General features: G+C 62.1%; 1 protein-coding gene across 3 annotated transcripts in view; it reads right to left on the reverse strand.

The window, feature by feature from the left end:
- MOB2 (MOB kinase activator 2) overlaps positions 1–12,562 on the reverse strand; it is a 52,525-nt gene that overhangs the window by 21,696 nt on the left and 18,267 nt on the right. The window contains exons 1-2 of one of the 3 annotated variants that reach the window (XM_043923088.1): positions 5,020–5,263; positions 4,529–4,667 (exon numbers count right to left, since the gene is read on the reverse strand). The exons of 1 other annotated variant lie outside the window; for it this stretch is intronic. In XM_043923088.1, coding sequence (XP_043779023.1) covers positions 4,529–4,590 — 62 coding nt within the window. In that variant the 5' untranslated portion in view covers positions 4,591–4,667; positions 5,020–5,263. Of the gene's footprint in view, positions 1–4,528; positions 4,668–5,019; positions 5,264–12,562 lie in introns of those variants that run through there. One more of the 3 variants, XM_043923079.1, reaches the window with a different exon arrangement.

A 12,562-nucleotide genomic window follows, 5' to 3' on the forward strand; every position in this document is an offset into this window, starting at 1 on the left:
ATATATATTCATTCAATATATTTCATATATATGAATATATGAAATAGCGCCATAACCCCACCAACACAGAACACACACAAGACTGAAAGCAATCAATCATTTCCAACCTGAGTCCAAGCAACTTACAGACACACAAAAATATCCAGCAGCAAACAACGCAAAAGAGCCAATGCTGGGAAAGTTTGAGAGCAGGAGGAGAAGGGGGCGGCAGAGGGTGAGATGGTTGGATGGCATCATTGACTCAATGGACATGAACTTGAGCAAACTCTGGGAGATGGTGGAGGACAGAGGAGTCTGGCGTGTTACAGTCCACGGGGTCACAGAGTCAGACACGACTGGGCGACTGAACAGCAAAAACGAACACCACACAAGGCAAAGCTCCCGAGGTTTTGTGTCCAATCAGAAATCACCAACCTCGACAAAGGAGGAAAACAGTGCATTGCTAGGAATCAAATCACTGATCAAAAAAGACCCCAAGGGGGCTCAGGGGCAGAGAGAGAAGACAGTGGTGTTAGGGTCACTATGACTGCCCCACCTGTTCTAGAGACAAGAGAAATAGTGGATACCTTACAAGGACATTTAACAAACATGTGTTTTGAAGATCCCAGTTGAACTTGTAGACATAGAAACTGAAAGATCTGAGACAAAAAGTACCCTGGATGGCGGTGAGGGCAGGCCGAACGCTGCAGACACGGGCTGACGACGGAAGGCGCTGCAGCGGGAGTTGGCGGGACCAGGCGCGAGAGGAGGGGCCGCGTTCGCAACAAGGCCGCCGGAGGGCAAGCCGCCGGCCCGCCCCCGCCCGGAAGATCCAGCTCCTGCATCTCAACAGCAAGACCGCACAGGAAACGGGGACCCTCCAGGCAGAGCAGGGGGGTCAGCACGAGGGGCCACGCGGCCACCAGGCTGGACACACAAGTGGCACCCACACTCAGAGGCTGCCGCGAGCTCAGAGAGGGCAGGTGGGCCCACCCTGGGAGAAGGCGGCCTAGCATTTTCGGACCCCAGAGAGAGAGCGCAGATCTACACAGAAACCTGCCCACCAGGTCACAGACTGGAAACAATCCACGTGGCCACCAGCAATGGGCGGACGGGCCTCCAAGGCACCAGCCAGCAGAGCGATGCCCCTCATGACAGGACAGGCCCAGTGCCGACAGTCCGGGGGCACCCACCCGGCCAGCGCCGCAGGCGGGCCTCTGCCTCTGCACAGGCGCTCGTGCCCTGGAGCACAAGCTGTCCCCGGTCTGGTGCCCTGCGTTCAGGCACGCTCGGGCGTCTGCACCCCCATACTTAGGCCCCCCCCCCAGAAGCCCAGAGCTCAGAGCCCATTCCCAAGGGCTGCTGTCTCCAAGGAGAGGGCCTTTCAGGACACAAACCACGGCCTGGACCTTGCTTCCACGGCCCCCCGAGTCCCTCACCGCCAATGAATAGGGGCTGGGCCCCGGCCCCGCTGCCAGCAGGGTGCCTGTGAGTACATAGAACGTGGGGGCTTGGCCCAAGTGCCCTGGGGGCAGGCTGACCCAGGCTGAGGAAGGAGGGCCTGGGGCCCCTGACGAGTTACCTTGCCCGCTTCCTCAGTAAGACCGCAGGCAAGACGCCACCATCAGGTCAAGGCCCCCACTCCCGTGGGTGGACTTTCAGGAGAACAGAGAGCAGCCTGCTATGCTGGAAGGAGAGTCTGGAGAGCTCAGGCCTCTGCCAAGGCCAGGAGGCAGGGGGATGGCAGAGCTGGACTGAAGGCGCTTCTGCGCCAGAAGCCTCACTCACAGTGAGTGCCCTGCACTCAGGGTCCCGACAGCCGTCCCAGCCTCCGAGCTCCTCTCAGACCACCGCACCCCAGGAAACAAACCCTAACCACACCGTGCAGGGCATATGTCACGTGCGTCCACTTAAAGATACAGAAACACGCCCCCCGCTGAGTGGGCAGAGATGTTCTCCCGGTCGGAAGCCACCCTCATGTTTATTTTCAGGACAAGCACCTGGACGGTCCAGCCCCGTGGGCGCCTCCAGGGCTGTTCAGGTGGAGTGTGTGTGTGTCTACACGGGGAAGCACCGTGTGCGTGGGTGTGTGAGCACAGCTGCGGGGCAACCATGCCCTTTCCTCCCACCCCTGGCCCAGGCTTTCCCCGGTGCCACCCCCGCCACCCTGCTGGCCCGAGGGTGCTGTGAACGGGCACGGTGAAGGAGCGGCCGCCCTCCGGGACCACGGGCCCTCCTCCACGGGCCTGTGGCTGCTGTCAGGATGCATCTCTCTGCAACCCCCACCTTCCTGAGCTCCAATAAGCTCAGTTCAGTCGCTCAGGCGTGTCCAACTCTTCGCGACCCCATGGACTGCAGCACACCAGGCTTCCCCGCCCATCACCAACTCTTGGAGCTTGCTCAAACTCATGTCCATCGAGTCAGTGAGCTCCAGCAAAGGACACAGAAACAGAGTCAGGTGCCCACGTCCACCTGGACACCCTGCCTGCCCGCCCCTGCCCCCTTCAGGAGGCTGGCCCCAGGCGTGCAGAAAGGGGCATGCACCAAACTGGGCATCCTGTCCAGAAGCAGCAGCAACCTACGCTCAGTCCTTGCACATAACAGAGCAAGCCGCCAGGGCCTGGTCCCCGGACAGCGATGAGGAGCTGGACACAGTCCACAGCAAGGACATCTGCACCTCAAGAGACCCCGTGAGAGAATGAAAAAAAAGCATCATGTACTGACCCAGGACTTGCATCCCCAGCAGACACAGCACTCTCAAAACGCAACTGAAAATGGACAGGAGATGGTGACAGACATTTCCCCAGAGAAGTGGCACCCACATCCACCAGGACGGTCAGAATCAGACCACGGAGGCTGATAGGGCCAGAGAGCACATGCAGACACAGAGCCCGATCCTCCGCAGGCCACACGCACCTCCCTGGGGACCCAGCCACCTGCTCCCCTCGGCAAAGGACTAAGGTGCCGGGCACATGGAGGCACAGAGAGTGCTCAGGCGGCGCGATCCTGGTCTGAACACGCGGGAAGGGTGGAGCCGACCAGGCTTCTGCTGTGAGGCTGCTCCTCATGACAGGACAGAGGACAGCTCTGCACAGCAGCCGGCAAACCTCACTGCAGCAGGCTTCAAGGGCAGACCCCACACACGGACACTCAAGGATCCCCTCCAAACGGGTTTTAGTCGGAACCTGAGGCCGTGGCAGCTCAGTGGGTGCTAAGCCCCCAGGGTGTAGCGAGGGCAGTCCAAGGTTCTAGATCAGCCTTGCGGGAGGTCGGAGGCTACGCATATGTCAAAATTCAACAAAGCTTACACTTCAGACTCAGTGGAATGTAAATTACACCTCCGCAAGCTGACCGGAGGCAAATGCGCCCACAGCAAAGCAGGAACTCTCGCTGGGGCCCCTGCAGGGAGTCCCGAGGGCCCCAAAGAAGCCGCTGCCCACAGGGCTCCCGCCGAGGACTCCAGGCACAGGGCGCCCAAGGGCAGGAGGGGCCAGAGGCGGGCGGGGGGGGACCAGAGGGCCAGGGCCAGGTGCCACTGCTCCTTCCCGGTTCCGTGACTCGGGAGGGGCGCGGGGCGCTAACCTGAAACCCACACACCTGCGCACTTGGAACTGCTGTGGTTTCTCTTCCTGCGTTACATTGCAAAGAGCTGTTCACTTATCGCAGGAGAGAAAAAGAGGACGACCGTGCTGGAATGTCTTCTTCCCAGGCTGGATGTGGTTTCAGGCTCTGTTACCACTTTCTCCAGTCCCTTTTCTCTGACTGATCTATTTCACAATAACAAAGAGCTTGATCTACGTTTTCAAAGACAAAAGGGAGTAGGCAAAGGTTTGAGGGCCTGGAGTGGCCGCACAGAGGCTCTCTCTTCCCAGGCCCGCCCTATCTCTGTCCTCAGAACCCCCAGAGCACCTGCCCCCCCAATAGGCCCCTGAGCACCCCGCACGGCAGCCACACCACTGGGGCCACATCCAGAGGCGCCAGCAGCCTGGTGAGCTCGAGGCTGGGGGTGTGGACGGACACCCTGTTCAAGGCCCTGCAAGTGAGGCAGGGGCTCCTGTGGTTTCACTGGGAAGGGTGGTATGCCTCGCTGAATGTCACAGCTGATGCTTCCGGCGGGGGTGGGGTGGGGGGTTCACCATGCTGGATCTCGGAGGGGAAAGCTAGAGATCCACTCAAAGAACCCGCGTGGAGCCAAGGGAAGGGCGCACACAGCAGGGGACAACCTGGGGCACGCGCCCGCTGGTGGCGGGAGAGGCGGTGGTGGGAGGTGGGTGGGTGGGGGGGTCCTCTGCGGTGACTGCCTCCGCCGCCAGCACAGAAATAGCCTCCTGAGACCAGAGGCCCCCAGCCCAGGGCCCCCAGAGGGGAAGAGGCAGGCGTCTCCTCACAGCCCGGCCTGCTCCGCCCCAGCCGGCTGGACCCTCAATAGCCGGGAGCCCTACACACTGGCTCCCGAGCTGCCACTGCCCAGGGCGACACCCTCGTGCCAGCCCCAGGCCTGGGCCACCCCCCGCCCCATCCCGGCACTGCCCTCTCCAGGCCCGCTCACCTGACCCGACGTCCCATCTCACAGTGCAGGAGGCGGAGGCAGAGCCGAAACCAGGTCCACATCTGACCCCGCCACCGGCTCCGGGCCGCTCACACCTCCAGGAAGGCAGGCCCGGGACCCTGGTGAGAGCGCAGCTGCCCTGGGCAGGGAGAGGCGAGCCTCACAAACAGCCCCGCAGCTGCTCAGGAGGCAGGTGAGTCACTGGAAGCGCAAGGGCCACACCCCGCCTCCCTCCCAGCCCCGTGCTCCCTCTCCAGAGGAAGAGGAAGCCCCGATCCGCCAGGGCTCCTGGGAAGCTGCCCACACACCTCACACTCATGGGAAGGGCAGCCCCCCGTCACGCAGCCCCGGGCAAACAGGAGCCCCGCTGGCCTCGCCCGCCCGAGGCTGAGTGCCGGGCTCCCTCCGCATCCCTGTGTCAGCCCCCCACCCCGGACGGCCTGCCAAGGAGGGCAGAGAAGACGACGTGAGGGTTGGGGCAGAGTACCCACCTGGGCCCGGCTGCCAGGGGGAGCTTGGAAGCAGGCTGCACTGCGCGGGCTCGGGGCTGGGAGAGTGGCACAAATGCCCGACAGGCCGTCAGCTTTGGGTGAGGTTCCAGCCAAGCCAACTGCACCCTGGTGGGAGAGGCTGGTGGAGCCCGGCAAGTGGGCTCCTGGACCACAGCCTACGGGGCACCCAGGTCACGCAGCAGCCACTCCTGACCCCCCGAAGTGCTGGCCGCAGGCACAGGGACTGCTGCCTTCCCCCACGAGCCTTCCCAAGCCCAGCAGGCACAGAGCCCAGGCTGCCTAAGAAAAGGCTGAGGTGGGTCCTGCCAAGTCACCCCGCCCTCCCCGCTGGTATAAAAACGTCGGAGGCAGCATTTAGCCCCGACTCAGTGCACAGGAAGGCGGCTGGTGGAGCACATGGAGCAGGGGAGCCGCCCCCCTGCCTGGGGCCTGACCCCTACAGGCGCTCAAGCACAGACACTGGGAATCCTCCGAATCTAAAATACTGGAATCCAATCAAGAAACAGACTTCCCTGAGAAAAACGTCAGAGAGAGCTGGATGAGGTCCACTGCTCATGCAGGGCTGTAGGGAAGCTTCCCAAGAGGAAAGGACCCCAAGAAAAGACAGGCTGGGAGCTCAGCGGGGATGGAGAGTGACAGGCCCCACAGCCCCCACCCATGGTGAGCGCCCCAGGCTGGCCCCCACCGGGTCAAGTGTCTGGGAGTGCCCCGGCACGTCCGTGGAGACGTCCACGCGCCCCAGAGGCGCCCGAGGCGTGCCAAGCCAGTGGAGCAGCTTCCTGTTGCGGACACACAGCACACGGGCGAACCTGGCGGCACCTGGGTCGAGGACCACCAAAGAGCTCCCGCCACCCTGCCGGCTGCTGTCCCGCCGTGGCCGTGGCTGGGGGCGGGCCTGTCCCCAGGGGGTCCGCAGGGCTGTGTGAGATGGTCTGGCCCCTGTGGAGGCTGCCGTGTGAGCTCTGGGCACGGCTGAGGCGGGTGAGGAGGTCACATGCACTGAATGCCTTTTCGGCGCTCTGTATTTTCAGCTTATGACAGCTTTGGCAGGAGGTGATCCCACCGTGAGTCCAGGGAGATCTGCTAAGGACAAGCCCCCAGCAAGGATCAAACTCCTCCAACAGAACCTGCACCCGCCTTGGTACCTCCCAGGCGGGTTCCTGACAGGAGCCCAGGAGGAACGTCTCGGCCCTGGCTCTTCCCGCAGCCCGGCCACCCCCAGCCTGTTGGGCTGCGCCGCCTCCCAAGGACCCCTTTCCTCTCCCTTGGGCACTGGGCCTCCCCAGCAGTTTCCCAAAAGGTAGCGGATGAGAAGTACTACTTTTTCCAGAATTTTCAAGTGGAAAAACATTTTATTCTATCCTTGCATTGGATTAATAGTTCAGCTGATGTGAAATGACTTCCACTGATGTGGCTGATGTGAAATGAAATTCCTTGGTTTTTAGTTTCCGGGTTGGATTTTGTTCAGATTCCTGGTTAGTTTTGCTCTGTTGCCCTCTGAAGGTTTCTGAAATCCTTCCCTTATCCCATGTTCTGAAGGTCCCACTCGTGTTTCCTGGGGGCAGCGGGGAAGCTTTCACTCTGTGGGGCACGGGGTGAGCCTACTCAATCTCAACTCACTTCCTGTGATTCTAGAAATTTTCCGAGTTGCTTAAAAGTCCCTCTTTCTGGAACCCTGCTGTGGCTCAGAGCCCCTTGCACTGATGCACCAACGTCTTCACTCCTGCCGTCCTGGTGTCCACACCTGATGTTCTGTTCCCTTGCTGGGAAATGCACCCCATTTTTCACCTCTTCCTTCACCAGGACTTCACTGTGCCATCACACCTCCAGCTTCCAAGCACTCCTGTTAACTCTCTGGACATTCCTCTTCTCTACCGGTTGGTTCTCACTTGCCAGGGGACCCTCCGTGCCCTGCAGGTCTCTCAGGGGACTAAGATGGGGCAGCTCATCTGTTTGTTCAGTCTGCTCCCTCCTTTTCTACTGGTTTTGGCCTCTGCCTTCCTTGTTCACACAGTCCATGAAACACGTGGTGATCACAGGCCATCCACTCCTATTTAAAGACGGGCACTGAAGGGCTCACGGACAGTTTGGTGTCGGGGGATGAGGGGGCGGGGCTGGCTCAGGCAGGCCCTGGGGGACCACCTGGCTCCCAAGCAGGAGGCACGCCCACCACCTCCACTGGCAAGTGTCTGGAGGGCTCTCTCTTGGGCAGGTCAGACTCCACTCTTCTGCCTGGAGAGTGGACTGCAGGCGCCAGGGTCTTGGGCACAGGCTGGGTTGGGGAACATGTCCTCGTGGCTTTATCTGCATGGGGGAGGCCCTGGTGTGGTCCGGGGACGCGCGCTCTCAGGACAGCGATCCTTGGGTTCGAGGCAAGCAGGAGGCAGCAGGCTGTCTGCTGCTCCCGCGCACCTCCAGACCGCCAACGGGCCCCCTCCAAGGTCTGAGGTCCCACGGCCCAGGGAGCCACGCTGAGCTTCCTCGGGTTTCCGCTTCCTCACGGCTGCATTCCACCTGATCGCCAGCTTTCCAACTTCTGACTCTGCTGCCTCCCACCTTTGCTCCCTTCGGTCTCTGCCTTTCCAGAGCCCTCAGCTCTCATTCCGGGGGACTGGGGAGGGAGCAGATTCAACATACAAGTGCAAAGCCCACTCTCTTTAGGCAAAGGGGCCAAATGCGATGGGACACTGGTGGGTGGCCCCCTGCTCCCCTTCCAGAGCCCCAGGGCTCTCCCCTTTCTGACAGCCCCTCAACTCAGCTACCAATTGATGCCCACACTCCTCCTCTGGGCAAAGCTTCCCACCCAGTTCAGGCAGACTCACGGAGGCGGGCCTAGCCTGCCTATGGGACTGGCGGGCCTCAGAGAAAACTCTTCTTAACGGTGTCCCTGAACAGCTCAGCCTTGCCCAACTCCCCTCCCTCCATCCCTCACCCTCAAATCCCAGAGTCAGAGAACCCCGGAACCCAGCCCTGAGGGTCAGTGGGCCGCGCGCATCCTGTCCAAGGCCTCCAAATGGACACCTGTGTCTTCACGGAGACGCGCCCAGAGGCCAGGACAAAGCACAGGTCCAGCCGGAGCCAGGCCAGGGCTGGGAACGCAGGCTCCTGCCTGCACAGGAATGTGGGGAGCAGGCGCGCCCGCATCCACTCAGAAAGCGGCTCTGGTGAGCCTTGTGCTCACGGCCCCGCGGGCACCTTGCCTTCACAGGACCACACCACCACCAGCCACTGCCCCCCCTGGAAATTCTGAAACCAGAGCTCCTGGAGGAGGGCTGTGTGGCTCAGAGACGCCCCCGCCCCCCCTGCCGAGGTCACAGGCGCAGTCCCGGGTGCTGGATGGCCTGCCCCGTTCTCAGGCCGTTGTGGCAGAATGGGCACAAGTGGGCAGTGTGCTCCGCCTGGGGTCGATGTTTCCATGAGGATTCTAAGAAGTACTGACAGGAACCTCACTGAAGGTCAGTGAGCGGCAGAACGCAGACCCTGGCCTTGGCGGCCCTCAGCTGCTCAAACACCGGCAGTCACTGCAGCCAGCCCCTGGTGGTGGCCAGGGCTCCCCAGAGCACGGGGCACCAGATGGACACGGGGCACCAGATGGACACGTGCCCCCGAGCGCCGTCACTGGAGGGCTGCTTCCAGACATGGGGTGCTCACAAACTGCCAAGAATCCCTCAAACAGGATCCCAGTGGTGGCGGGGGTGGGGGGCGTGGGGAGGTGGAGGAGGCAAGATACAATGAAGGAGGCCAGCAGTGGGGCCAGCGGAGCCAACAGAACACCTGCTTCACCTTTCAGACACTCGAGACACTGAAACACTGACGCTGCCGGGAGCCCCCGTCCCCACACCCTGCCCCCGCCCCACGCAGGTGGGAACGGGAATCCCGTGCAGGCCCCGGAAACCCGAGGCTCCCATCTTCCCACCAAGCCCACCCCGTGTCACGTCCACCCAGCGGAGCAGCAGCACCCAACAGCCCGTGCGGACGCGGGGCCCAGCGGCAGAGGGAGACCATTCCGCCCACCAGCGCTGGGGTCTGAAGCCCCGCCCCGGGGCTCGGGCGGCCTCCGTGCCCGGCGCGCCCTCTGGTGGACGCAAGAGCCACAGACGGCGCTTTCAGCCTGCAGAGCCTCCCGCCTCCTCCAGCAAGTGCGGGAAAGAGCTACCGCAGCCTCCCCACCCCCGCCCCCGACAGGAGAACCGCGAGGCGGGTCCGACCGCCTCCTGGGTACCTCTGGGTGCCCCTAGACCAGCCCAGAGGCCTGCAGAGCGGGCTGGGTGGGCTGGGGCAGAGAGCGGCCAGCACTTCCCAGCGCGCCCCCTCCCCATGGGACAGCTGCGGGGCGATCCAGCAAGCTTCTGGCTCGCAGAGCTTCTGCCCAGCCTGGGCCCCCAGGATACACCGCGTGAGGGAGCGTTTCCACAGGAGCAGAACGCAGGTGGCAAGGCAAGGATGGCCCTCCAGCAAGCGTGGCCGTGGGAAGAAAAGGAAATCTTCCTGCGGCACCATCATGGCGCCAAGCACCACTGCTTCCGAGGTCTCGCTCCACCTGACTGACGCCCGGCTTCTGCCGCCGGACGAAGGCCCTCGGCAGGGTGAGCGCAGCTGAGGGAAGGGGCAAGCAAAACCTTTCCCCACGGCGGGCACGTGAGCCCCAAGGGCACCCCCGAGGCCCTGCCGAGCAGTTCACAAAGGAAGGCTCATGAAAAAAGGCAATAAAAACGCAGTAGGCTCAGCCCCACTGGCAAGAAACGCCATGACGGGAGTGACGCTCCACTCTGCACACGGAGGACCAGAAAAGACGGACAGCGGCAGCCAAGGCAGGGCCGGTCAGCAGGAGGAGAAGGCGCGGGACCCCGTGGACCAGCCGTGGTTTCCTGAGAACAATCAGCAAGGGGAACGGCTGCTCGTGACAACACCCAGGAGATGACCACTGCAGGCTGTTACACTCACACGAGTGACACGGCCACGGGGGTGCGGAGCCATAGCAGGTTAGGAGCCAGAACAGACCCACCCTCCTGCCGCTCACCCCTCTCCATGGTCTCCACGCCACCTCGTCCTGGGCCGGGCCAGGGAGAGGGGCTGGAGACAGAGCTGGGGCCCCGCAGCCTCCCAGCCATCGGCATGGGACCACCAGGCCCTGCGGGCTGGACGTCTCAGCGCAGCAGCCCTCCAAGACCCTGCAGCTCTTGGCAGGCGCCACGAAGGCTCAGGGGGAAGGCTCGGCCCGAGGAGGGACGTGAGACGGGACTTCAATTTGGGAAAAGCCTCTCCTCACGAGCTGACATGTGATGCTCTTGACAGAATCACGGGCACAGACATCTGAGCACCTCGCTTTCTCCGGGGCTCTTGCTTCTACTCATCACCACAGCCTCACCGCTCTAGGTTCCGGGAGCGGAGGATGTGAAGTCAAGGGCCCCAAGCTCTGCGGTGAGCTCTGTGGGGGCCCAGGGAGGGGCTCAGAGAGAGGAAGAGGTGTGGGGCCCCCCGCGAGGAGAGGCCGGGGGGAGGGACTGCACCAGCACAGCCGGGGCCCCGTGCCGCCCCCTTCACTGCAGACAGCAGCCGCCAGGGACTGCGGAGGATCGCCCAGGGGCCGGCGCCTCGAGGGCCCAGCGCCCAGGGACCCCCAGGCAGGACTGTGCTTGGCTCACGCCCATCCCAACAGCACTGGCTCCAAGGCCGGGTCAGGCTGCGTCTCAGCCCCTCCCGGACACTGCCCGCGGCGTGGGCACACATACCACACACATGCGCACACAGCGCGCTCTAGGTCACGTGACAGGATGCATTACTAGGGGTCATCATCACAACTAGACCAGAGACTTCTGCCTCTGCCTCTGGCCCTCCGTCTGCGGCGGTCTGCACAGGGGGTCCTTCCTGCAGGGGGGCACACGAGTGCCTGGTGCGGGCAGCGTGGCGAGCACCGGGGTCTGTGACAGTGCTGAGGAGACCGTCCTGAGAAAAGCCGAGCTGTGCCTAAAATCAGAGCCGACGGGAAATGCTCTCCAAGCGTGATGCCCTCAAGTGTGTTCAATGAATCCGTGTTTCCACAGGCTGGCCGTGAACTTCAAACAAAGGCTGCTGTTTTTAGACCTGCTTTTCAAGTTCTACTCCAGACAGTTATTCAGTGTCCACTTAATGAATAAATGCCTTTCCCAAACACACCTTACAGAACTGACACACCAACGCCCCGTCCCGCTATCCAGCTCACCACCTGGGCACCGTGGTTCCCTTTCTGTGTCCGTCTCAGGCTCCAGTGTGACACTGGGCCTGCATTTCCCAGGCCTGCAATTCTCCAGATCCAGTGGGTTTGGCGGTTTAAGAGTCAAGACAGGTCGATGAGAAAAACCTCGAGCTGGGGAGCAGGCCCAACCGGGGCCTTCCTGCTGGACCTGGTTCCCTTCAGGAACCTAGGCTCAGCTTCGAGCCTGGCGCTGGCTGCTCTGCGCCCTGGCACCTGGGTGTGGGTGCTGGGCCAGCGGCTCTCTCTGCTCCGGATCAGGCTCCCCGCTCCAGGTCTCCTTGGATCTGGAGCCCTTCAGAGGCCCGACCCCGGCCTCTCACCCAGGGAAACCCTGCCTGTCCCATACAGATGATCAAAGCCCTGCTGCCCCAAACCCAGGGCCTACAGTGGGTCAGGAAGCTTTGTGATCACGGCTGCCCTGGGCAGAGCAGGCAGGTGAGGAGGAGACTGCTGCTCACGCGGAAAAAAAGGAAGCTGAGAGATGAGGGGACAACAGGGGGATACCTCTGCTGGCTCTGAGGCCAGTCCACCCAACAGGACTCCCTCCACGGGCAGAGAAGGTGCTCAGTGCCCCCTGCTGATGTCCTCACTCACAGGAAACATCTCGGCGCATAAACAGATGGCTGGCTGAGGAGGTGAAGACCATGGTAACCCCGGAAAGGAGAGCCGCTGAGTCCACACCTCGTTCCCCAAAGGCAGGCCCAGCCCAGGGGCGGCGAGGCTGGGCCTTCAGCCTAGAGCAGAAGGCAGAGCAGCCCGCCTGACCTTGCAGAAGAGGTGGGGCACAGTGGACCTGTATGCCCAGGCCCTCACACGGGGCTGAGCAGGCTGCCCCCGGGCACAGCCACTGAGGCTAACCACACGACGGGGTGGCTCGATGAGCGGAGACAGCAAGGAAGGCACGGGGCTCTGTGAATGCCAAGGAGCCCGCCACCAAAAACAGGCTCCTGGAAAGCAAGGAAGGTGCCCATCAAGGCGTCTGGGCTCGGGTGGACCCCTACATGGTGAGGTCTGATGCTGTGGATGGGCCAGCCAGGGCCAACCAACCACAGCTCCTTTCCGAGGGGGAGCCTGGCTGGGGGAGGCCAATCTGGCCCAACTTTGTCACTTCTGATAACAACAGAAGTGGGACCTCTAGAGCACAAAACTAAAAAAGCTAGAGCAGGCCACCCAACATACACAGACACACACACACAAGAAAACTCACTCTATTTAAAAAGAGATCAAAAGAAAGGGTGATGGGTGGTCTGATTCAAAGTTATTAAAAAACAACACAGAGAACTTCCT

The sequence above is a fragment of the Cervus elaphus genome, chromosome 2, assembly GCF_910594005.1.
Source record: "Cervus elaphus chromosome 2, mCerEla1.1, whole genome shotgun sequence".
NCBI lineage: Eukaryota > Metazoa > Chordata > Mammalia > Artiodactyla > Cervidae > Cervus > Cervus elaphus.